The sequence below is a fragment of the Crassostrea angulata genome, chromosome 2 (genome assembly GCF_025612915.1).
Source record: "Crassostrea angulata isolate pt1a10 chromosome 2, ASM2561291v2, whole genome shotgun sequence".
Lineage (NCBI taxonomy): Eukaryota > Metazoa > Mollusca > Bivalvia > Ostreida > Ostreidae > Magallana > Magallana angulata.
The window spans coordinates 37044502-37070055 of NC_069112.1; the positions used below are offsets into that span (position 1 = coordinate 37044502).

At 33.3% G+C, this 25554-nt stretch overlaps 1 protein-coding gene across 1 annotated transcript in view; it reads left to right on the forward strand.

The window, feature by feature from the left end:
* LOC128172316 (uncharacterized) overlaps positions 1 to 25554 on the forward strand; it is a 59234-nt gene that overhangs the window by 28655 nt on the left and 5025 nt on the right. The window contains exons 5-13 of the mRNA XM_052838110.1: positions 2888 to 3199; positions 3310 to 3591; positions 4489 to 4782; positions 6876 to 6920; positions 7889 to 7999; positions 8104 to 8316; positions 14772 to 15065; positions 16235 to 16279; positions 16543 to 16587. Of these exons, the coding sequence (XP_052694070.1) occupies positions 2888 to 3199; positions 3310 to 3591; positions 4489 to 4782; positions 6876 to 6920; positions 7889 to 7999; positions 8104 to 8316; positions 14772 to 15065; positions 16235 to 16279; positions 16543 to 16587 (1641 nt within the window). The remainder of the gene's footprint in view (positions 1 to 2887; positions 3200 to 3309; positions 3592 to 4488; positions 4783 to 6875; positions 6921 to 7888; positions 8000 to 8103; positions 8317 to 14771; positions 15066 to 16234; positions 16280 to 16542; positions 16588 to 25554) is intronic.

Consider the following 25554-nt stretch of genomic DNA (forward strand, 5'->3'; position numbering starts at 1 on the left):
CGTTTAATTAGTTATCCCCTCGCGCAACTTGTTACGAAGGGGATATGGCATCGCTGCTGTTGTAAGTGTGTGTGTGAAAACAAATGTTAACGAATACCATAAATCAAAATTCGAATATCCGTGAGTGATATTCTATCCGTATTCGAACATTTGGAGAGGTCATCTACAAGGTATTAAGCATTTTTGATAGTTTTATATCACTTTGTGATTGTATGTGTAAACTGCTTAAACATGTCATTTCGAACTTGACACTTAATGTATAAGTACGCATTGAATAAGGTGGCACGCGCATTTATTTTTTATGCAAATGATATTTATATTTTTTAAAATCTCCATCAACTACAATCTAAAGATTTATTACCTCTTTAATAATATACAGCAGTCCTGACCCTTGTATGAGACCGATACATAACTTCGTAAGTCATTTTAAATATTTCCGCCATGTTTGAATACAGAATTATAAACCCCAAAACGACCTCATTTTCGGAAATGTCATGTATATTAAAGAACAAATTATATCGAAGTATCTTTAAAAAAAATTCGATGTACCTTTCGATATTAACACTCTGTTACTCACACTGGTTCAAACATTTTAGCAAGTTATTTCTTCATCGTCTTATATAAATCGATAAATCCAGAATGTTTGGACGATTTAACCCTGCCTTTACTTTCAATGTTAACAAGTATGGCAGTCATATATCAAAGTTTGCAAATGGCTTTGCCTTTTCTTTTGTTCAGAGTAAAATGTTCCCAAACCCAGCTCTTCTTATCCATTGTAACGAAAACAAAATGATGCTGCATAGTTTAAAGGGGGTTAAACATGTAACCGAATATTCAAATGCTAAATATACATTCGATTTACAGAAATTTACTATATACTCACGAATTCGAAAATTCGTTTCAGCACAAGTGAATAACTCACTGAATAACTTCAGATTTACCCATTTTATCGTTAGGAAACAAGAAATAACGTTGATTGTAACAGTTTACATGTACCTACCTAAATAATGTAATTATAAGCATCCGGAAATTCAAGTGTGGTACAAACCGGAATAATCTCATATCGTTTATTTGAACCACGTGGATCTGATTGACAATAGTTGACATCTGCTGAAAACTACACGATCTTTGTTAGACTACGATCATCATGATATACGACGTAAAAAGGACTCCATAAATGGAACACATCATCACTTTCTCGATAATCTATTAATGGTTTACCAATTTTAGTTCATTTTAAAATGAACAGACATATATATGTCAAATAACCCCTCAAGGGGTCTCTCTTACAAAAAAAAAAAGAAATTAGATTGTAGTCAACTCCTTTGATAAGCACGCAAAATGCATGCTACCAAAATCATAATTGTGCTGTTTTTTTGTTTGTTTTTTACCTGATGATTACCTGCGAGAAGTATAAAAGACATATTTTTACCAACAAACATGGCAAGGAAATTCTTGGGAAGACCTGCATGGGTTTTGTTTACAATAAATACGCATGCGTAATAGTATAGAAGGCTGAACCCCGTAATACGTGACGATGTTTATACGTATAGGTTATACCTAATGGCTAATTTTAATGAAATAATTAGATTTTTTTCACGGAGAAATTAGTAATTTTCTGAACGTTTATACATTTATGAGTAGTACAAAAATACCGAACCCGCTCCGATTTTTTTTTAAGTGGGTTTATGATAAGATGCGCCATATTGTCTCTGTAAGATCTTGTACAGGTAAAAAAAATTGCAGTAATGAAGGTTTAGTTCAATTTGGTTTTCTCAATTACATTTGCATATCTGTATATTCCAAAATAATGCATCCATACACAGAAATTCATGTCGCGATAGGATTCTCTGCTGACTGACTGACTGACTGATAGTATGATAGATAGATAGATAGATAGATAGATAGATAGATAGATAGATAGATAGATAGATAGATAGATAGATAGATAGATAGATAGATAGATAGATAGACAGATATTTAGATAGGTAGATAGATAGATAGATATATAGATAGAATGAATTTAAAATAGTGATGGAAATATTGATACGGTTTTATTTATCATTATTGTTTTTACTTTTATTTATTTCTTTACAAAATAATAATAGCGAATCTGTTAAAGGTTACCCAAGACCATGGATTTCGTATATGATATAAATTCATTTGACGAAATCTTTTAGTGAAGAGCAGATGTTGAATATTTTAAATTGAAATGTCGGGGAACTTAATTTATAATTAAGCGTAATTTATATACCGTTCACTCTAGTTTAATAATATTCACCTTCTCTACATGGGGATTAGCCCGTGTCTCGTACTGTATAAAAAAAGACAGAAATATGTCTTCCAGGTAACTACTCTTTAATTGTGATATAACATTTTCGAATATGATATTTTAATTAGAAATATTAAATACACTAAAATCTTTAAAAATTTCTATTCATTTTTTTAAAAATTCTAAAAATAGGATGTGAGCTACTCCCTGAAATTATTAACTTTACTTTTGAGAATGCAAGCAAGTGTATTTATTTATCTTACCTGTATAAAAACGGGAGGAAGAAATACAACTTAAGTTGACCACTACATAAGTTTGCATTCCATACCCCTATTTTATACGCAAGGACACGCAATACAGCATGTCCACCCTTATAAAAAAATGCGATCAAGTCAATACTGATAATCTAATGCACCATAGTCAGTAGTAGAAGTTTTATTTTTACATTTTATGACCCGTTGCATACAAGCTGATTACTTGACTAAATGATACATTCCTCCTTTAAAAAATTATAACATCTTCATGCTATCCGCATCATGAATGTTCTTTTACCAATTTCTATAGAATTCCCTTGATAATACATTTTAAATAATCATTGTTTATTCTGTTCTATAGACATACCTAGTGCACAAATACTTTCAACGTCGAATTCGAAGGTCATCTGTGGATCAGATACTAGATTCGACTGTCGTGTATCTGGATGTCCTCTTCCTGACAAAGTGGAATGGCAGAAAAGTCTTGACGGAACAACTTTTAATCATGTTGATATCTACGAGAGGAAATATTTTGGAAGTAGTACTGATCCACGTTCTCCGTTTTTACTTTTATGGCAAACTACTTTAAATGACCAACAATATTATCAGGTCGTTGTATGGAATTTAATGGGAAAGTGCACGAGCAATAAGTATTTCCTACAAATTACAGGAGGTATATTGGTTTATTTTTTTTAACTATTGAGTAATATTCAAGAATAATTGCTGTTCTAAAAATCATCGGGAGTTTAACTTTAATTTTGTTTGCTACGAAATCTGTTTCAGATCGACCAAACATATCTGAAGGAACATGCACCTTACAAGGTCACGCAGTCAAACTGAGATGTGATGTCTTTCTTTATGACGAATCGCCTACTTTAACTGATGTGTATTGGACTAAAGACGACATTAAGCTTAACATTGGCGGAAGCGGTGGGAAATATTTGAAAGTGGATGTAAATAACCAATCACTGATAATCAACAACGTCAATTATAATGACGCTGGAGATTATAAACTTATTGCTATCAACGCGGTTGGGGAGACTAGGAGCAAAGGAATTGTTCTAGGTAACATACTACGTTTCCAAGTATGTGTTAACATTTTCCGCTTCATTGGGCTCATTAGGTTGGTGCTTATCCACGGTATCCGTGGTGCTAGGCGGATGAGAGTCATTCATTTTGCCTACATGGGACATCAGTCCATCGCAGGTTAACTCCCAGCATAAGCTGGTACCCATTTTCAGCAGGGTACACTGAGCCAATGTAGATAAGGTGCCTTGTCTTGTGCATAACACATAACATCAACGGGGTTTAAACCAGGGACTTTTGAATTATTGGCCTAACACCCATGGCTACTGAAACATGCGCTCCATCAGTGATAAATAATCATACGTCAGCATTTTCTTTTAAGGCTCCAGTAGAAAAAATTACAAACCTACTTTCCTACAATTTGATGTAAAATCAATATATCTCCTATCTCCTGACCCTAAGCTATAAATAATTTCTATTGCATCACATTTTATCCAATACCACCAATATCAAGGAAACGTGGATCTTTGAAAGGTAAATAATAATAATAGTGAAATTAGGAAAATTTCTTAGTGATATAAAAAAAAAGAAATTTTTAACAAAATAACAATACCTGTGTTGTATTAAATAATACAATGAGTTTAAACAATTACTTGATAACAGGAATATGATTATAATTTTGGCTTTTATTGATTATATGAATTATATTTGAGAAAGAAGCAAAAAAAAACCGAATTGCTTAAATAACTAGTTAATAGAAGCAAGTATAATGTCCTGTATTAATATTATAAAACAATAAGAACCGCTTAATGGCTTTAAACATCATAATAGTTATATATATATATATATATATATATATATATATATATATATATATATATATATATATATATATATATATATATATATATATATATATATATATATATATTATAGGTGTTCCAGAGATTCTTTTAGAAGAACCTTTTTGCGAGAAAAAAGAAGATGGAAGCCAGTGGCTTACGACGACAATTAAATCAGTACCAGTTCCGCATGTTGTGAAATGGAGCATAAAGGAAAACGGTTCAAACAATTATCAAGCAATCAATGTTAGTGCTGAAGAATATAATGGAACAACAAGTACTTTTCCCCACCCTGTGTTAGTTATAAAACATCCAGAAAATCTAGAAAATTGCACTTTAAAAATAGAGGCCAAAAACCGAATCGGAAAGGTAGAAATGATGATTCCAGGTAATAATGAAGTATTCAGAAATAATCCTTTTATCAATGCTTTATTTATCAAAAAAAATCATTTGCATTGCCATTCCAATAATTACTGTATATTTTGAATTGAAAATTCATTTACATTCATTTTTTCACAAATGTTTCAAAAAGAAGTGTTTTACGAACATCTCTTGTTTAACTTTGTGTATTTTACTGTTTCGTAGACATTCAAACATTACGTTAACAAGATCTTAAAAAGGCATCATTAGGCATTGGCAATGCAAGAACTACGTGGTTTAATTTTGGTTTAATTAGTGTGTTAAGAACAGTAAGTCTGCCTGTTTGGATCACCCTTCTTACTTTCCATTGCTTAAATATTTTTTAGTCTCGATCACCTTTAGAAAAACATTTAGGTCTAGCATGTCTGACAAATATAATGAATTTTTTTTCCAAATATGTCAAAACTATTATATAGCCAATTAAGTTTCCCTCTTGAGTGATAGAAAACTTCATTTAAATTTTTTTTTTACTTTCTATTCAAATCATTTTGGTTTTGGAAAATTAATTCTTAGCCCTTATATATTTGCAAAGTGATGTACGTCTTGGTGAATGCTATACATAGATGTTGGTGAACCTTGAATATTATGAATATTACAGATGTTTCGTCTGCATATATAGAACGTTTATATTCTTCTCCATCAAATAATTATACTCCTAATGATTTTGTTATTTCTAACAATTATGCCTTAGATTTCAACACACAGCAGAAACAGATATAGAGATATCCGATCACTTTGTCTGTAAACCACACACACACATATATATATATATATATATATATATATATATATATATATATATATATATATATATATATATATATATATATATATATATATATATATATATATATATGTATACACACACTCTGAAATCTGTCCATCTTGAATGACACACATTTTGATACCACAATAACAAGTTTTTTTTACCATCTATTTATTGATGATCCAAAATTTAAAAAATCTAAAACTGTTTACATAAAGTTTTTTTGGAGAGTGAGTCAAACGCTTTCTCAAAGTCAAATATCATCAAGAGGCAAGGTATATTATTATATTCAGTAAATTGCTTTATATCATACTAATTCCCCGCCTCCCGGGTCTTAGAGACAACCCTGATGTCATGAACTATCCTAATATTTCAACCTATAAATCCGCCTTTTAAAAGTAATGTCTGACATTTATTTATAAAGGACAGTTTTAATTTTTTCAGCAATATACAGCTTGAGGCTAATTTATATATTACATTAAATAGTCTGATAAGGTGTCAGTTCTAAAATATCTGATTGGTGTTTCATGCTTCTGGTATACATGTTACTATGCTTTATTTTTTTGGACTTGAGAATTGTATGTTTTTGTTGTTGAAAAATTGACTGCTCTTCTAACAAACAATTCAAAATCCTTCGAAACAACCTTTTAAAATCAAAACCTTATCTCTTAGGCCACGGATTTTTGTCATTTGTTTGTCTTTTTTTAAGGCAAAATTTAGTACTTCAGCATTAATTATCTTCCCTTCTAAAGCATCTGTCTCTATTTAAAAAAAACACTTTTGTTTTAAATATTTTTTAGAACAGTGATAAAAATTATAATTTAATTTGACCCAAAGAACAAAATTCAGAAATACGACGCACTTAATACTAAATCAGTTGTTTGAGATAAAATTTGAATTTTTTTTTCAATCCTACAACAAAAAGAAATAAGTAAATAAAACATCGCTTTCAGTTAAGATTTTTATCCTTGTCTGTTCCTCTAAACACCAGACATGCAATCGGACATAGTTTAAACACAATGAACAAAAATAAGGTTCAACATATTAACATTGTCTTATATTAATGTGAAGAAGAAAATGTATATTAACTATCATACTAAAACAATACATAAACATAATAGCATTTTTTTACGTATAGGAATTTATTTGTTTTGTATATGTTTGGAACAAAGCATATCAAAATATTATATAAAATATAATATCGTCAGTGTTTAATAGAAATAATTACAGTGGTGTTTTAAAATGATTGATAAATATTACACATTTTTATTTCTTGTGTTCATTTTTTTTTCAAGGTAAAATATGTCAAGACAGTCTGAAGAGAAAACAAAAACGTCCTGGTAAGATACACTTTAGACTTCTGGTATGACAAAAGTCCATTGTTACTATACATCATTATTGTTTTGTTTTGTTTTTTATTAAAAAATCTTAATTTGCTATTTATGTTTCTTATATACCTGATTTTATCATACGTGACTCGTAGATACGGGAATGTCGGAAAACCCTTTCTTTTTGTTGAAGACAAAAAAGGTCTAATTACATTTTTTGGGAGTTGATTTTAATCAACTCTCCTATGCAATCACTTTGGCAAATCGGAAGTGAAACAGTGTTTGGACCTAAGCACAAATCATCACCGCTGACAAAGCTTAGTTCTCGAAATAATCGATAAATTTGCTGTAATGAATTCAGAAGCACTGTTTTTCAAGGAAACTGATTTATAAATACCCTGAAAATAGCCAGATTTTAAATGGTAGGAACAATTTGGATATTTGTGGTAGTTGTATGTATTCCTTCGCCGAGATTACTATAGTCTCGTTCAACCAGACGATAGGTGGTTTCCGTAAATTTGCGACAAGCGGAGAATCTCTTTTCCTTTCCAATATTGCTAGGATCTATACAATTTCCAGAAATATGACGACATGATTCATATGGGTTTTCTCCAAGTCTTTTCGGCAAAGTCCGAGCATTCATATCATAAAAATGTGCATAATTCAAATACATACATATATAATAAACTACTTGCCATGTAACTAACGTATCGTTGGTTCTAAAATGAATAATCGATAAAATTAACTTTCGTCAGTACTTTAATTATTCATGTTGTTTATTTTATTTTCAAGATATAATCATTGAAGATAATTTAAGGAGAAAACAAAGTACTCTTGGTAAGAGTCAATTTAGATAGCAATCAACAAATACAATTTTAATATTACTTTTCTATTATTATGGTTTTGTTCATTGAATAAAACCAATCTTATTGGCAATTCATGTTTCTCTCATTCATGATAATATAATACATGACCTGTAGGCAAGTTTCACATGGATGGTGGATCTCGTGTTCCGATTAGCAAATTGCTTAATCACCTAGCAGAGAAATTCCCTACAGAAAAGATTAATCAACTAAAATTTCTCATTCGAGGTAAGTCTTTTCACTAAAATTTTACTTTAAAAAATAAAAAAAAAAACAAAAAAAACAAAAAAAAACAGCAAACTGGTAATTATAAATTGACCTTTTCATTGTAGCATCCTGCAATATTAAAGAACATACAAAATTAAATCAAGCAACAACTGCAGCAGATTGTTTTTTGGTTCTTTTGGAAGAAGAGATTATTACCGCATCTAACGTCATTGCTATGCAGTTTTTACTTGAAGAAACAAAATGTGAAGAACTTGAAAGGATATTGGTTGAGTATGCTAAGAAGAGGAAAGTAATATATTATTACGAGAAGCCATCAGGTATTACATTTATTTTGTATATTCAAATGATTGCATAACGTTTTCTTTTAAATTCAGATTACAAGTGTACTTAGCATTCATCTTGACCACGTTATTATGTTTTGTAACAATTTGTCATGGTGTGTTTGAAATCCTCATTTATCAAATTATACCGAGAATCATAAGCAATGCATTGGTTTCATTATTAGTATCTGCATTTCCCTTATAAAACGCACCCTACCTGCATTGTCTAAGATTTTATTGATTACCGGATTACACCAAGAACTTACTTGAGATGGAATGATGTTCTAATAAGGAGGTCAACAATTCTACTCCGCTTAACGAGCCCGGGGTCAGGGGTCGTTGTGTTAAGGTGGGATTCTTATATTAATCAAAGTACCGAGGTAGTACGGAAAGCCGATGTGATGTGTCATTATGCATATTTTGTAGTAAAAACTGGCAATCCCTTCTCTTTCTCTCCCTCCCTCTCTCCCTTTCTCTCTCATGCGTTTAATGTTGCAAATGCGCCTGAGAGCGACTGAATTATTTTGTTAGCGGCTATAAATTAAAATATGTCTGTCTAGTAGAAACAATCAACAGTTGCATTTAAATTTGTAACAATCGTTCTAAAAATCAACCTACTTCACCTTAATACTTCTTTGTGCAGCCAAACACCAATGCTTTGAAAAGTAGTTGATGGAAATTCATAGGCATTGTATATGTGCCCAAAACGCATTGTATTGTTTAAAAAAACATGTAGTTAATTTAAAAAGTAAAACAATCAACGCTAAATTAATTTGCAAAATAGTAAAAAACCAACAGATTTAACAACACATGGCTCCCTGTCCAACTATTTGGTATAGTGGAAGCTTTTATTTTGACGATGCTCGGTTGTTTTGTTTACTTTTGAAGTTTGTGCTATTTATAGTATCATTGGCGATTTCTCTGCCTACAGACAGGGCTTTGCTTTCAGCAAAGTCCAGCTAAAATTAAAGCTGCATTAATTCGTCGCTCCTTTGCTCCTGAATATTAAGCAGATGAACGTTGTACCTAGTTACGATAAGAAGATTGTCACTTTCAAAATCATGAATATCAAGGCTCCTGGGTCAGGGGTTCTGGTTATAGAGCAGGGCTCCAATGATTATATAATGAAATAATGACAATAACAAACTGTCAACCATCTTAAAAATCTAAATAAATTAGGATATTGTAATGTCGACCAATTATTTTTGTACATTGTTCAGATCTGCTCTGAATTGTATAATGTTGTCAGTATATGTTATGCTACAATTTCAAATATTTTTTTTTCTAGAATTTAGATCAACAATTTTCAAAATAAGTAACAGGTTAAATGTTTTTTAAGAAGCTTTATTTCCAGGTAACTATAAGTCCTACTTAAATATACTTGCATTAAATTGTTCTTGGGATATACACTAACTAGAAAGAAGAACACGGTGCAAAATATGCCGAGCTTGTAGTTACAATTTAACGAGATGGGCTTCAAAATCTTTGATTACCTATGTTTAATATATGAACTGTTTTCTTTTGCAGATAAATTGTACATATATCAGAAAGTTCATAGTGCATAGGCTTCAATTTTGGTTTATCTGTGAAACAAATATCATCTGTTGAACTTGATTTTTTTTTCTTTTGCAAACTACTGTATATATGGTAAACATTTGACTGGATACTTTTTCCAAACAAGCTTTCAAGTACGAAAGTTCTACTTATTAGAATAAATTGAACATTTATCAGGATGAGTATACATATAGTACATTTACTTTGATTTTTTTTTTAATTCATTCTAATAAATGAAGACTTTTTGCCAATAAACTAAAAAATGCATGCACCAGCATAACTGCTTAAACCTTTGGTATTTCAAAACGTGATTTCCGTAAGCTGCAGTTACATTTTATCTGATATATAATTATTTAAAAAGTCAATGAAAAACCTTCTTTCATTTTCGATCAACCAGCTCAAAATAGCAAAAATGAGAGAAAGGTGGTAACCATGCTTTGGCGGATCCAAGTCCATGAGAAATAGGATTGAAATATATCCTTGTAATAAATAATATAGAATGACTACGTAAACAGTGAATATATTTACTAGGAACGCACTTGGATAATACATAGAAGTTAAGATTTGGTAAATGCTGATTTAAGTTATTATGGATAAAAGTTACCGAAGTGCGACCTCTGGCGAGAGAATAGAAAAACAACTTTCCAGAACGGGATAACAAAGAACGCGGTTTGACTAAATGACGTCATGTCGAAAATTGTAGGACGCTTATAATGTGTCGCGGGTTGACTTTGGATAAGATGCCTTTGATTAATACAAAAAGGTTAATAGATAAACTGTAATAATTTCCTACAATTTTAGTTTTGATCGAAAGAATGTATTTTCCACAACGGGGTGCCAAAAAACGCGGTTGACATAAAGTGTAGGGAGGTTTATTATGAGGCAGTTACTTTAGATACGACAATTTTGGTTTAAAAATATGCAAATAATTATGCATACATTAGCGGGGTTTTTTCATACAATTTTATGCCACGACACATTGGTTATAAACCTTAGACATTAATTTGTAAAGAAGGAACTAATTTTGTTCTAAGTCAATATGAATTAATGATGTATGCACAAAACGGGGAAGCTATTATTTATTTATTTATTTTTTTTTTTTGGGGGGGGGGGGTCACTCCCCAGATTTTTTTTTTGATCAAATCATTTTTTTATCTGAAAATCTCATTTGTGGCAGTGGTACAAATTATAGTGAAGTTTGACCCAAAGAACACAATTTACAGATATGACATCTTATATATACATGTAATATGTAATATGTAAATACCCACTCACTGTTTAATAATACTCATTATCATTTTCAGTTTAGATATTTCATATTTCATCCTTCGGCTAAATATCTAGCTATGCAATTTGGCAGACAGTATATACGGAAATAAACAAAAGAAAAAAAAACGGTTCAACATTTTAGCATTGTCATCAATCTCTAAATTCTTCATTCCCGTACTTGTGCGGGATACCATCCGGTTTATTAGAAAAATACAAAAAAGTCCGCCGATCTAAATAATTTCTTTGCAAAATATTCTTTAAAAAGTACACCATTTGTTTGTATTCTAAAAAACTCCACACACATTTTTTAAGACGAGATTTTCATTTTGCACATCAACTCTACATCTATAAGAAATAACAGAACCCTGTCTGTCTAATACTAGTATCTGGAAAGGCTAACGTTGGTCAAACGTATCTATATCTACACTTAAAAAATAAATCACCTGCCCCATAAAGCTTTTACAACAGAAAAGCTGTCAACGTGACAACAAACCGGTTTTTTTCTTTTGTGAGCAGTATCAATAATCCATTTGTCAATCCTGAATCGATACATGTATAACACTTCCTATTCAAGGAAACGGGGTACTCAATTTGCAATATTTTTTGCCTATAAATGTCTACGCTCAACAGCTAGTATTTAGTTAATAGATAACCAGAAATCAAAATCCAGGCAAGGTTCAAACCTACCATATATGTAAAAGTGATCAGCAACAATTTCCTGTTTTGAAAATTGTAAATGAGGTTATCCGTACAGTAGGTGTACCCTATTTGCAATATTTTACAACAAAACAATGAAGATCAACAGCTGGTATTTTTTTCCATAAATTATCAGAAATTTAAGTCCTAGCAATATGCACACTTTTGATATATGTACAATTGGTCTGCAAAAGAACATCGTCCTATCTTGAAAGCTGTAGGAAAAGTTATTTTTGCAACAAGGGTCCCCTGTGGTAGCCGCCCACTCGCCATTTTCACCATTTAAATAACCGGATTTTTCCTTTGAAAACCCCTACTGAAAATTATTTTATTAGTCATGTAATAATGATGAACATGAATGTACATTGCAAAAGCCACACTGCAGTTACTTAGGTGACCGATTAGACCCATGAACCTCTTCTTATATTTTATCGGTTTACTTTGGAAGGTAACCTGCTGTGAACTGATGTCAAATACAGGGAATGTCAATGACTCTGTTTCGCTTTGTTTAATGGAAAAGAATGAGGGGGATAAAGGACATGACATTGTTAGGCCTTGTGGCTTTTCATGATGATAAACTTAATTTGAATGACTAACTGTTGATTTTAACCAACTCTCCTATGCAGTTACTCTGACAAACGAAAGTGAAACAGTGTTTGGACCAAAGCACAAATCATCGCCGCTGACAAGACTTAGTTCTTCAGAATAATTGACAAATTCGAAATAATGTATGCTAAAGTATTGTTTTTCAAGGAAACTTATTTATAAATACCTTGAAAATAGTCAGGTTTTAAATGGTATAAACAATTAGATATTTGTTGTATGTATTCTTACGCCAGAGTTCAATATAATCTCGTTTAACTCGACGCTCGGCTGTCTCCGTAAATCTCCGATAAGCAGAGAGTCTCTCTTGTTTGTCGGATATTAACGGCGACATCCGAGCGTTTGGTTGAACGAGACGAGGGTTCAATATTGCTTGGATTCATTTTCCAGAAATATTTCTATCACTGATACATAATTTGATTGAATTCTATCTTTAAATTTATATGAAAATAAATAAACATCGATCAAATCAACTCCCGTCAGTTCTTCGGTACTTTGATATAAAATCATTTTTGTTTTCAGATCAAGAACAGTAATAAAAGTATATTTGTAAAATTATGCAAAGATTATATATATATATATATATATATATATATATATATATATATATATATATATATATATATATATATATATATATATATATATATATATATATATATATATATATATATATATTTTACGATTCATATATAATTTTTTCGGTCGCACGAATATTTGGTCGCTTCTAATCGTGCGCCAATTATGAAATGGGCTTTAATTGTAAATTGTTGCCGAAATAATCATATATGAAAAAGTATTCGTACGAATTTCACATGATCTAAGCGAGCAGACTGCGATGTAAACAAATTGAATCTTAAGATATATATCGCGTCTGTATGCGAATGTTGTACAATGAAAGCGACTTTTGAAAGAAAATACATGTACGACAGGATTGTGCGAGAGACCAGGTACTTGGACGATTAAACGTGCTCCAATGCGATTGGACGTGCGATTATGCGTTCCATGGTACGAATGCTCGTGCAAGTCAGAGGGGTTATTTTCACTGTCAATATTCAGAAGACATTAAGCGAAAGAACATGTCGCCACGAAGATACAGATATGCAACAGCATTTATTATTATACCTTAATATGATTATTCTATGATATCTGATTGGTCTAGAAAGTCACGTGACAGGGCGATGTCATAGAAATGAAATAGTCGATATACAATGTAGACAAATATAATTAAATCAAAAATATTTCATCATTATGATTCTATTCATATATCACAAAACCAGCTTAACTATATATGATTCATGAAAGAAAAGTGAGAAAGTAACATGTGAAATCAATCAATCACGATGTTAATGTTGCAACTGTTTAAAAGTTAAATAATTATTAGAAATCAACGTATTTTGTGTAATCATATGTTGTTTGGAATAATAAAATGTTTATTGCATTAATGTTCGGGAAATATGATTCTTCTTGAGGGAAAAAATCTTTATATATGTATTTCCCTCACCATCATGAAACTAATGTATATTGTCAATTTAATTCTGAAACAGAGATATTATTACATGGTATATATATGAGTAGCAAAGCATGACATGTTGAGGGTGATATGTCGTGCAATGATAGTACAACGTTGAACGATTACATGAGACATGTTGAGCAACAGTCTCACGGTCGCAATATACACAGCAGCGAATCATCTTACGACCTTTAAAACTCATCATTACTCTTGCGAGTACACAACACGTTGTAAAAGGTTCGTACTAATGTTCGTGCGTTACACTATGATAATTTGGACCGCATTCGGCGGCGTCTGAATAGTGTGATGTCCACTATTTTGAGGAGACTTGATGCGAGCACTAAACGCATGCAACTAATGCGAGAACTCGTGCAACGAATGAGAGAGCTCGTGCAAATTTTAAAAAAATCCGGTCGCAAAGTGTTGTTAAGTGCTCTTGCGCCAATTGTGAAAGGGGCTTTACAAATTCCGATTGCAGTGTCGTGAAGTGCTTGTGCGCCAATTGTGAAAGGTGCTTAATATGTTAAAAACTGAAAACATTCATAACTGCCTGATAATCAATATTTCATTCTAGGCCTTTATGACCGCGGTTTTTCACTTAATGACGCAGAGCTGATATACAATTAAAAAGAAAAATAGCATATAATATTAATGAAATAAATAGCATGATTTGCATCAGATATGACGACCTGTGAAAGAAAATTGTATAAAAGCTGATAGATCGAACTATATATCAATCAATCTATCTATCTATCTATCTATCTATCTATCTATCTATCTATCTATCTATCTATAGCTGTTTTATTTTTTTTTTCAGAAAACGGATTTAAAAACGTTCGTTTCCACATAGATGCAAATTTACATCATTTTAGTTTCGAAGATGAAACCAAAATGAAAGAAACCGTCGCCAATATAGTTGGATGTTCTATAGAAGACGTCAGGGTTAATGGATATATCCGCTCGACAAGTTTTTTTATAGTTTTATCGATCAGAGGAATTTACATTGATAAACTATTTAGTATAGAGGAACATGACAAAGACAAACTTAGAAAATTGAACATCGACTTTTTTGAAGATGACTTTTGCACAATAAGCTTGAAAGGAACAACAGGTGACATATGATATATATTTGACTTAAAAACTATTCCATTTTCAATGAATGAGAAGTTATGGTAGGTAAAAAACCGAAAAAGGAGATTTCTTAAAGGGACTTGGCATGATTTAAGCTCAAAACTTGAAATTTTCTTTTTCCCATTTTAATGTTTAGAATGTTTAATAAAAGTACTTTTTATGCTTTGTCAAAATTTGAAAGTCAAGAATTGAGTGATAAGCAAGATACACAGTTTTAAAATCTTTGTAAACAAAGCCTAAGCTTTGTTATTGTTTACATATGTGTTTTATTGGTATAAATCTAAATCAACCAGCTGCCTATGTACCAGATTTGTCTGAACATTTTATCTTCAAGTGTCGGTGCCAGAAAGAAACCGGTTCAAGACCTACCAAAAAAATTGGCCCTGCTTAAAAAAATCATAACAATTTTAAAATGCTCTCTCCAAATTTCTGAAAGAATAAATGTAAAACATTCAAGCTGTTTTATTGATTTTATTGAATGCCAAACATAACATGCATTTGATACATGTACGTGAGATGAAGTCGCCATGACGTTGTACAAATCTGATCAATGCTCAATGCACATTTATGTGGTATGTTAAAATGAGGGAACAGTTTTTTACTTATCATATATCATATATCAACTTTAATTACCCCATCATAAATCTAAATAAAATCATTTGTATTGCTTCAATATGAAATCAAGTATATCAAATACTGTATGTGTGATAAGAGGACGAGTAAACATATGCTTATCATTTTCTACATGTAACATTCAATATTTGGCATCGATTCAGTTGATTGACAGAGGTTGATACAGGTTATAAACATGGGTACACTAACCAGGTAAATTTGAAGATTCACAGGATAAATCTCTGCCATTCAGTCAACTGAATGATATCTGAATGGTCTGGAAAGGTGACTGAATGGCACACATATGCCATTCAGTCACATTTCAGTTATTTTTCAGTCACCTTTCAATTGGCTGAATGGCAGAGATTCATCCTGTGATTGTGCATTATTTTTGTGATTTTGTTTTTAATGAATTTTGAAAACTAGCTTTTTTTCTCAAACTCAGCTGGACGGGAACTCTTACAAGAATGTAGAATACTTATTTTAACATAAACTGCGTTGTAAAATCAATTTAATGTGTCTTGTTACCTTTCATAGGCGAACAAAAACTGAAAAGACGCACGTCAGACAGCATACCACATGGTAAGCGATTGTATAATCTGCCTTATTGGTTTCTTTTTAAAGCACAGCATGATAATTTCAATTCTTATTTGCTTATGGTTTATTTGGTATACCCATAAAATGTTGCCGAAAAAACATTGTTAACATTACTGTTAATGTAATTCGAAACCTTTAATTAATAAATACGGTAATATGTATGTGTCATGTATTTAAAACTAACATTCCATGTAACCAAAATAGTGCAAATATATTGTTTGTAACATTTGTGTTGTTTTTCTTTAAAGGCGAGCCAAAACAAAAGAGAAGTGCATTACAATACAAAGCAGATGGTAACTATTATCGTTGACAGTTTATATACACCCTCTTTCCAATAATCTCATTCCACTGCTCTGATTGTGTGCTAATCAGACAACTCTTTGTAGCGAGTGTCTACAGTGGATTGCATGTTTCCGAAAACAACATAAGCTAACATCTCTGTCACTGGGGATTATTATACACTTCACAGGATGAATGACCATCATTAAGTTCTCCTAAAACATAACTTAAAGATGCTTAAAGACGATCTTTAAGCCACATTAAAGCTATATGTGTTGCTTAAAGATGACTTAAAGAAAGCGTAAAGATGGCTTAAAGGCAGCTCTAAGATCATCTTTAAGCCACCTTTAAGGACAACTTATAGGTCCTTAATGTCCAAACTTCTTTCAGCCACCTTTAAGCTACTTTTAAGCCACCTTTTAAGCCACTTTTAAGCCATAAAAAATCTTTTAATTTAATATTGTGCTTAATTTACCAACAAAATATATTAACTATATGATAATGATAGAAAAGGTATCAAAAACGGTTTTTGTTCTAGAAAAAAAAAAATAAAAAAAAAATATATATAATCATAACGCCCAAGACGAGGATTGAACCCGGGACCCTTCGTTTACCAGCATCACCTCACTTCCTCTGCGCCACGGCAACTTACATATTTAAGTAGGTTTTTATATCCTATATATCAGTAGATATTAAATCAATGTATTCAATGTGTATTTTTTACTTGAAAAGATTTTTACTTCCATTCAGTTTGTAACAATCAATCATATATAATTTATAAATTACATGCATGCATATATTGAGAATGAAATACGGAACTTGGTCTTCGGTGAAAAAAAAATATATTATACCTTAATGGAAACCGTTATGCTTCCTTAGTAAATAAATTTAAACCGAGTAGATAACGTTCATCTAATTCATAGCTAAATGAAATGCAAGGAAGAAGATGAAATCATTTCTTTTATTAAATGCATTGAAACTATTAGGGTATTAGTTCTACGCAATTTTCCCGGTTTTCATGATCACGGCGCCGTTCCAGTATGTTTAAACAATTAATTGTATACATGATTTTTAGACTATCAATTCTAAAACAAACAATATAACCAATAACGGGTGACGTATTTACTGCATGTGGCAATTGCAAATGATGTATACATATACTTGTACATACAATTGTATGATGTACCAGGCCGGGTATGTGACATATTTACTCTTATACATATATTTAAACAATTAACCCTTATTATCACCGGTACAGGAATTAATTAGCCTCTAGATTTTACTCTTACATACATGTATCTTTAATTTGTAGACGTAACATTTTTAAAACCCAGAGTTAGGAAATAATACTTTGAAAATGAATTACAAATGTAAATAAACTTTTATTCACTAGACTTATCGTATACACATACATACTAAGATTTCAACGCATTCAGAAACCCTGACTTGCACCTGGGCACACCACACCTGTTGTGTATATCTTGTATATTCTGTGTTAGTTCCAGTGGTTTTCTTAAGTTGGACAAACAATAGACTCTAATGAGATATACGCAAACGTGCACCTGGGCACACGACACAACTGTTGTGTATATCTTGTATATTCTGTGTTAGTTCCAGGGGTTTTCTTAAGTTGGACAAACAATAGACTCTAATTAGATATACACAAACGAACAAAACTATGTCTAGACGAGCAAAGCAGTAATATCCTGCCCGATATAACAAAGGCAGTTGAGAGTCTTTTCATCTTTAACATCAGAGACATAAATATTTATAAATAGTTATTTATGTCTCTGTTAACATGTATCTAGCAGATCTACAATTAGACCTAGAAATAATTAAAATCGAAATAAAATACATACCTTCAACCGATTATTAAATTAAATCATGTAGTTTTGGTTCATAATCTTTTTTTTTGTGTTTAATAACCGGATGAACTAAGAGAGAGAGAGAGAGAGAGAGAGAGAGAGAGAGAGAGAGAGAGAGAGAGAGAGAGAGAGAGATTTCACCGATTAATTTATAATAGGAAACAAATATACTTAAATATAATTCCATGCGCAAATTTAGATACAGAGACTGCGCTCAGCCCTACAATAATTTTGAATAATTTTGAAAAAAAAACCAAAAATTATAAAGAATTTTATAACGGCAATCTGTGTCCATTGGAGCGTTGTTGATGATAGCGATGTGTGTTTAATGGAGCGACAATCAAAAACCGCCTGGAACACCCCCCCCCTTCCTTGGAAATTATATCATCACTCCGATCACCCCCTTCCCTCCCTATAAAAGAGCTTTTGCATTTAATATATGTTTTTATTGTTCAGTTTGATCAAAAATTGTCTTAAAGGGAACTTAAAGATGGTTTAAAGACAACTTAAAGGGAGCGTAAATGCCACTTAAACTTGCTTAGAGGTAGCTTAAAGATGGCTTAAAGGTGACTTAAAGAGGTTTGGACATTAAAGACCTATAAGCTCAGCTTAAAGATGACTTAAAGGTGGCTTAAATATTGTATATCCTTTAAGCCACCTTTACGCCACCTTTAAGCCACCTTTAAGGACTTGCTTAAAGATTGTTTTTCGCCCTGTGCTTGGATATGAACACAGTTCCATAAAACATACTGGGACATTAATGTAGTTAATTACAAACTCAAAGCACACACTTACATGTAAGGGGAATGTGCGGCCATCTTGTACATATGAGGAAAGGAATGCAAACATTTCTTGAGCTGGCTTGTTTCTGCCCAAAACTGGCAGACAGTATCAAAGCAATATGACATACTACATGTTGTTTTAAATGTATTATGAATTCAAGAACAGGACAAAACCTGTTTAATTAGATCAGCTGTCAAGCTGCGAAGCTACAGCCTTATTTTGAAGATTGACAAATCTGAAAAAAAATATGAAGGGGGTTCATTGGTGTCCTATCTATATTTGAATTATGTACATTAACTTGTAACTTTGTATAAAAGTCCATCGATGGCAGTGATTTCGTCACGGTAGCTCCAATACTGTAAAATTTTTAATGGAACACTTGATCTCCCGACTGGCCAACCAATCAAAACGGTATTTTTCAGCGTTCGTAATGTATCATCAGCAGCAGTCGCCTCTTTGAGTTGCTGTAGTTTTGCTGGAGACAGTTGCTGGGTAGTTGTGCCTCAATCAAATCAACATCGATATCATCATCAACTAGAGTCTCGGGAGTCTCTTGCAGGAAAGACCGACTCAATGCATCTGAAATATGCATATCCGTCTCCGGTATATACACCTACTTCAGGTCATAGCGTTGTAACTTCATAAACATTCGTTGAAGTCTAGGCGTCGCTCGATACTGTGGTTTGTTGTAGATTGCGACCAAGGGTTTATGATCCGTCTCAACGGTCAACTTTCGGCCATAAATGTAATGATGAAACTTCTTGCATCCATATACAATAGCTAGCATTTCACGTTCAATCTGAGCGTACCTCTTCTGTGTCGCTGTTAAATCCCTCGTACCGTATGCTACCGGATGTCTATCTTGGATGAGGACTACGCCAAGTCCCATCGAGCTTGCGTCACTGGAAATTGTTACAGGTTTGTGAACATCATATATACTGAGTACTGGTGTGCTGGAGACCAGTTTTTTCAGTATGTCGAAACTTTCCTGCTATGGTGCATCTCAATGCCATTTGACGTCTTGTTTCAGGAGTGTACGAAGTGGTGCAGTCACATCAGACAGGTTCGGAATGAACTTGCCAACATATTGTACGACGCCTAAAATGCGCTTGACTCATGAAACGTCCTTTGGTGCTGGCATGTCTACTATCGCTCGTACTTTCCTAGGGTTTTACCTTAATACCACTGTTCGTAATCAAATGTTCGACATACCTCACTTCAGGTACACGGAACACCACTTTGCTCTTGTTAAACTTAAATTTGACGACATCTTTGTAGCATCTGGTGTACCCGGGAATTGTGTTCAGCAATGGTAACTCCTAATACTAGGATGTCGTTTACTATGCACTCTACGCCCTTTAAATCCGAAAACATCTCTTGTACTCGCTTAGAAAACACTTTTGGTACAAAACTTTTTCCAAATGGCAAACGCAGGAATCTGTACCGACCAAACGGGGTAATGAATGTCAACAGCTTTGAACTGGGCTCATCAAGTTTGCTGTGCCAAAACACGTTGTCTTGAAGGTTTTCAATCACTTTGTCGACTGTTTTTAAGCGGTAATGCTCTCTCTTAATTTCACGATTCAAGTCCTTTAGGACAATGCAGAGTCTTATCTTGTTAGGTTTACGGACTGTAACCAGACTGTATACCCAATCGGGGGGCTCATCTTGCAATGCGATAACTCCTAACGTTTTCGCTTTTAATACTGAGAGCGACAGGGACCTTCCTCGGTGGATGAATTATTTGAGTAACAGTGTCGTCAATGGTGATGTGGTGCTTTCCAGGAAGTTTACCGAGTCCCTTGATAATATCTTCATATGATTTCAGTAGGGTTTTCCTTCAACAAGTCCTTGTTTACCGAGTGCACGCGCACAATAGATCCAATTTCTGTGCCGGCATTCTTTCCAGAATTGATTAAGTATTTGAATTCACTATGAAAAAAGGCAAGTCGAACTTTTCGCCACGTACAGAACACTCCAAAGTCTTGATATCCTTCGGTGTAATTTCAGTTTCACCATATGTAACCAACTTGACGCTTGTCTTTGTGAGGTTTTTGTCATTCAGATCTAACTTGTCAAAGATATGTTACGGTAAAAAATGTTAGCTTTCACAGCATGAATCTCTGCCATTCTGTCAACTGATTGTCGCTTATGTCAATAAACAAATTATAATGCAATAACATAACAGGTATGGTAACATTTTTGGTCAAATTTTACTTTCAACTTCTATTTTTCTGTTTTTATTATTTAAAACGAATACGGAATACATTCCTAATGATCAAATAAAATTTGATTGTCAGTCGTAAAATAATAAACAAGATACAGGGCTCATTATACCCCCGCAAAGTTTGGGGGGGGGGTATATAGGGATCACCTTGTCCGTCCGTCCGTCCGTCCGTCTGTCTATGCAATCGTGTCCGGTCCATATCTTTCTTATTGAGAAACATTGGAAGTTCTTTCTTCACACAAAGATTGCTTATGACCTTAGGGTGTGTCAGGACCTTGACCCAAGGTCATTCGGGCGAGGTCAAGGTCACTTGCATGAAAAATGCAAAATTCGTGTCCGGTCGATAGCTTACCCAAGGTCAATTGAGGTAGTTCAAGGTCATTGTTTCAAAAATGCTCAATTCTGTCTGTCTCATGTCTTGTATTAATGGAAATATTAGAAGCTAAAATTTGACAGAAAGGTTCTTTGTCTCAGGCCACATAAAATTATTTTTTATATTCTCATTCCTGTCTCTCTGAAAATGGCCTGCTCCGATGAAATTTTGTTTGGGAAAAATAGATGTGTGGAAAAAAAAAATCGGAAAAAATTCGGGCTCAGTATACCAATAATTCAAAAAATGTTTAAATATTAACATGTGGATTTCGTTTGATTTGAGTCATACATGTAATTGTAACGGAAGGATGCAAATGTCCTCATGCATTAACAGTTAACTTAATATAAAATGGAATTAAAGGATAGCAATTAATTTGTTTACTCATATTAGCATTAACAGTTTTAAAAAACTAGAGCAGTTGTTATTCATAGAAAATTGACAGTGAAATAGATTCATCCAATATTTTCTATAATAGCAAAAATACACGGGTTATAATTTTTGGGAGTTGGTTTTAATCAACTCTCCTATGCAGTTACTCTGGCAAACCGAAACTGAAACAGTGTTTGGACCTAAGCACAAATCATCACCGCTGACAAGAGTTAGTTCTTGAAAATAATCGATAAATTTTAAAGGAAACTTATTTATAAATACCTAAGAAATAGTCAGATTTTAGATAGTACGAACAATTTAGAAGTTTTTGTGCAGTCGTATGTTTTCCTACGCCAGAGTTCAATTTAGTCTCGTTCAACCATCGGCTGTCTCCGTACATCTCCGACAAGCAGAAAGTCAGTCTATATTTAGAGGTTGCATCATCAAGCTATCACGTGACCTGGTATCTCTAACTTGTCGGAGATTAACGGAGACAGCCGAGCATCTGGTTGAACGAGATTAGAGTTCATTATTGGTTGGATCCATAGTTGATGAAATCAATCCTATTTTTAAATATTACACAACATGATTCATAAGAAGTTTTATTAAAATTCTTGTCGGAAAAGCCCGAGAATCCATATTATAAAAATGTGCTTAATTCAAATAGAGATTATTAACTACTTGCCAAGCAAAATAACATATCGTTGATTTTAAGATAAATAATAATCGATAAAATCAACTCCCGTTAGTACTTCAGTACTTTGATTTTTATTAGCGGGGGTATCAATTGTGAGCTTGCTCACAGTACCTCTAGTTTTTATTTGTCATGAAACAGGACTCATGCCCTGTTTTGGTTTCAGGCTCAATATGCCAGTAAAACATCTTTTTCAAGCTGATCAGTCTATATGCCTATTCATTTTAAGTAATAATAAACTGTTCCTAACGTTTAACACATCAATTTAAAGTCTGAAACTAGAATTTTCACTTCAACATTCAAAATGTAAACATAAAGCTTTGTTTACTTAGCAAAGCATTGTAAACTCAGTAACTCGCGTACATCTCAGCGAATGACACTCAGATTTTGGTTAACTATCAAAAATGCCTTACAAGAGCATTATAAAGTTTCAGTCACATTACCGAGCGATGGGTTAAACGATGTGTTACATGTGCGTTTGAGATGAAAATGGTGTGGATGCCGGCCGGACATCCGCTGTTATTGGACGGTGACAGACGTCATCGGGCACATCGGTGGAAGTCATCGGAAGAAATTAACTTGTAGTTAAAAATTAGCGGTGTCTCTACTAATGTTCCACATCGTTCTCATCGGCGATACGTCATTACTTGTAACACATTAAGAATCGGCTGATGCATGGCCGATCTTTGCCCTGTATTATTTGAGTCTGAGGTAAGAGTTAACAAACATCGGCCGATAATCGACTTAACTTTTGCCTATAGCCGGCTAATGTATTGCCGATATACGAACGGCGCTCACCAAAGTACAATCGATTTTAAATGTTTCGGCCGATTTCCGCTGGAATATCCGTATTACATATGTAGTTTAGCAATGCATCGCTGGGCTTTTATTGGCGCAAACTGTTTTTACACGTTCACAACTTTCCTTGAGCGATATGCAAAGACCACACAAGGCATCTCCTGAGTGGAAAGCAGAACGCATGTCGTGATGACGGATTCTAAATGGATATATGCTTGCCGTTAAAGGCCCTGCAGCAATGAAGGAAGATCCACATGCCCTCGAACTGCTGTGCTACTTTAAGCAAGGCATCTTCGGTCGATTGAGTCTGCACACCACAGCTTTGTACTCTAGGCAACCTTCTAGCACACACATATAAATTGTGTTGTGGGGACTCGAATCGCATTACTAGTTAGTGATAACATGCGCCACTGACCAGTTAGTGAAGCGTGATCACCAACTTGAGACCAGGTTCCAATGAAGCTCTTTGGCTGAAAAATAAATAGAGAGAGAAAGATACCAATAAACAATTGCAAAACAAACTAGATTTGAAACATATATATGTTTTGGCAAAATAAGTAGTAAATTCCCCACAATTTCACCTAAACTTACTTTTTTTTCATTTTGGCAATGCGTGTCCCAAGCTGTGCTACATTTGTAAAAGCTCATGGAAATTCTACGGCTCTATGCGGATAAAAAATTTAAAATTTGTAAAATTCTACGCCTCAGACTCTCTCATAAGAGTATTGTAATTTTAAGTCTCGGAACCACCACGTTCTGTTTCATCGTGGGGCTCTGAGTTGTTCTTGCTTTGCTTCTTTTAACAACGCCGCCAGGATAGCGTCATGTTGAAGCCGAGCTTGTACAGGTTGTTGCTGCAACATAGTACCCCAGATGTCTCGGTGCCAAAGCCATTCTCGTTTATTAACCATGTAAGGTAAGGCAATTACTATATCATTTTTCGGCCGACCATCATCCGTTCATCCTACAATGTTGCTAAGATGACCGGACAATAATCGCACATGTATGATGTGTGATTCACTGTCCGGCAACAAGTCGAGCGTTGTAGAATGTTCGGTAAACACTTTCCACTGCGTGTCCGATTTCCTGCCGGTAATCAGTGTTACGCTGGTAAAAATAAATTCATTCAGATTCACTCGCCATAATACCATCGGAAGGGCGTATGCATGCTCGGCCTCTGTACGATGATTGCTGATGTGACAGATGTGTTAACAACTACAGGCCATGAGGACCGATGTTAGAGTATCGCTCAGATCATCGAATACTACCGATTGCCACCAGTCTACGGCGACCGGCAGAGACTTTAAAATCGGAAAAATAGCTTTTGACCAAAACCGTGACCATGTCCCATTTAATGTTATTTAGAAGTGGTGTAGAAGTCCTTAAATGTGATTGTCTAAATCTAAAACAAATATTGACATATCTCATTGAAATTTTACGTCAATGTACATTCATGACACAGACAAATATATTTTGTGGGGATTTATAGTTTTTCAAGACCAATTTAACAAAAAGGCTACATGTACAGCTTGAGACAAAGTGACAACTTTAAAAAACCAAGCTGAAACATTTGTTTTTCCTCAACAAATGGTAGTAGAAAGGACACCAATAAATTCCCTTTATATTTTTTTTCGATTTGTTAATCTTTAAATAAGTTTGAAGCTGCACAGTTCGACAGTTGTTCTAAGTCATTAAAAGGAATTGTCCTGTTCTTCTATGCATACTTTTCAAACAAGATGACATATAGGACTTTATACTTATTGATTTTTATATCATCTGAGCTGAAAGTTCAAGTGATCTTTTCCCATTACATTTTCTCGGTCGTCCGTCTGTCTGTTCGTCCGTCCGCCAGTCAGATGTGTAAACTTTTAA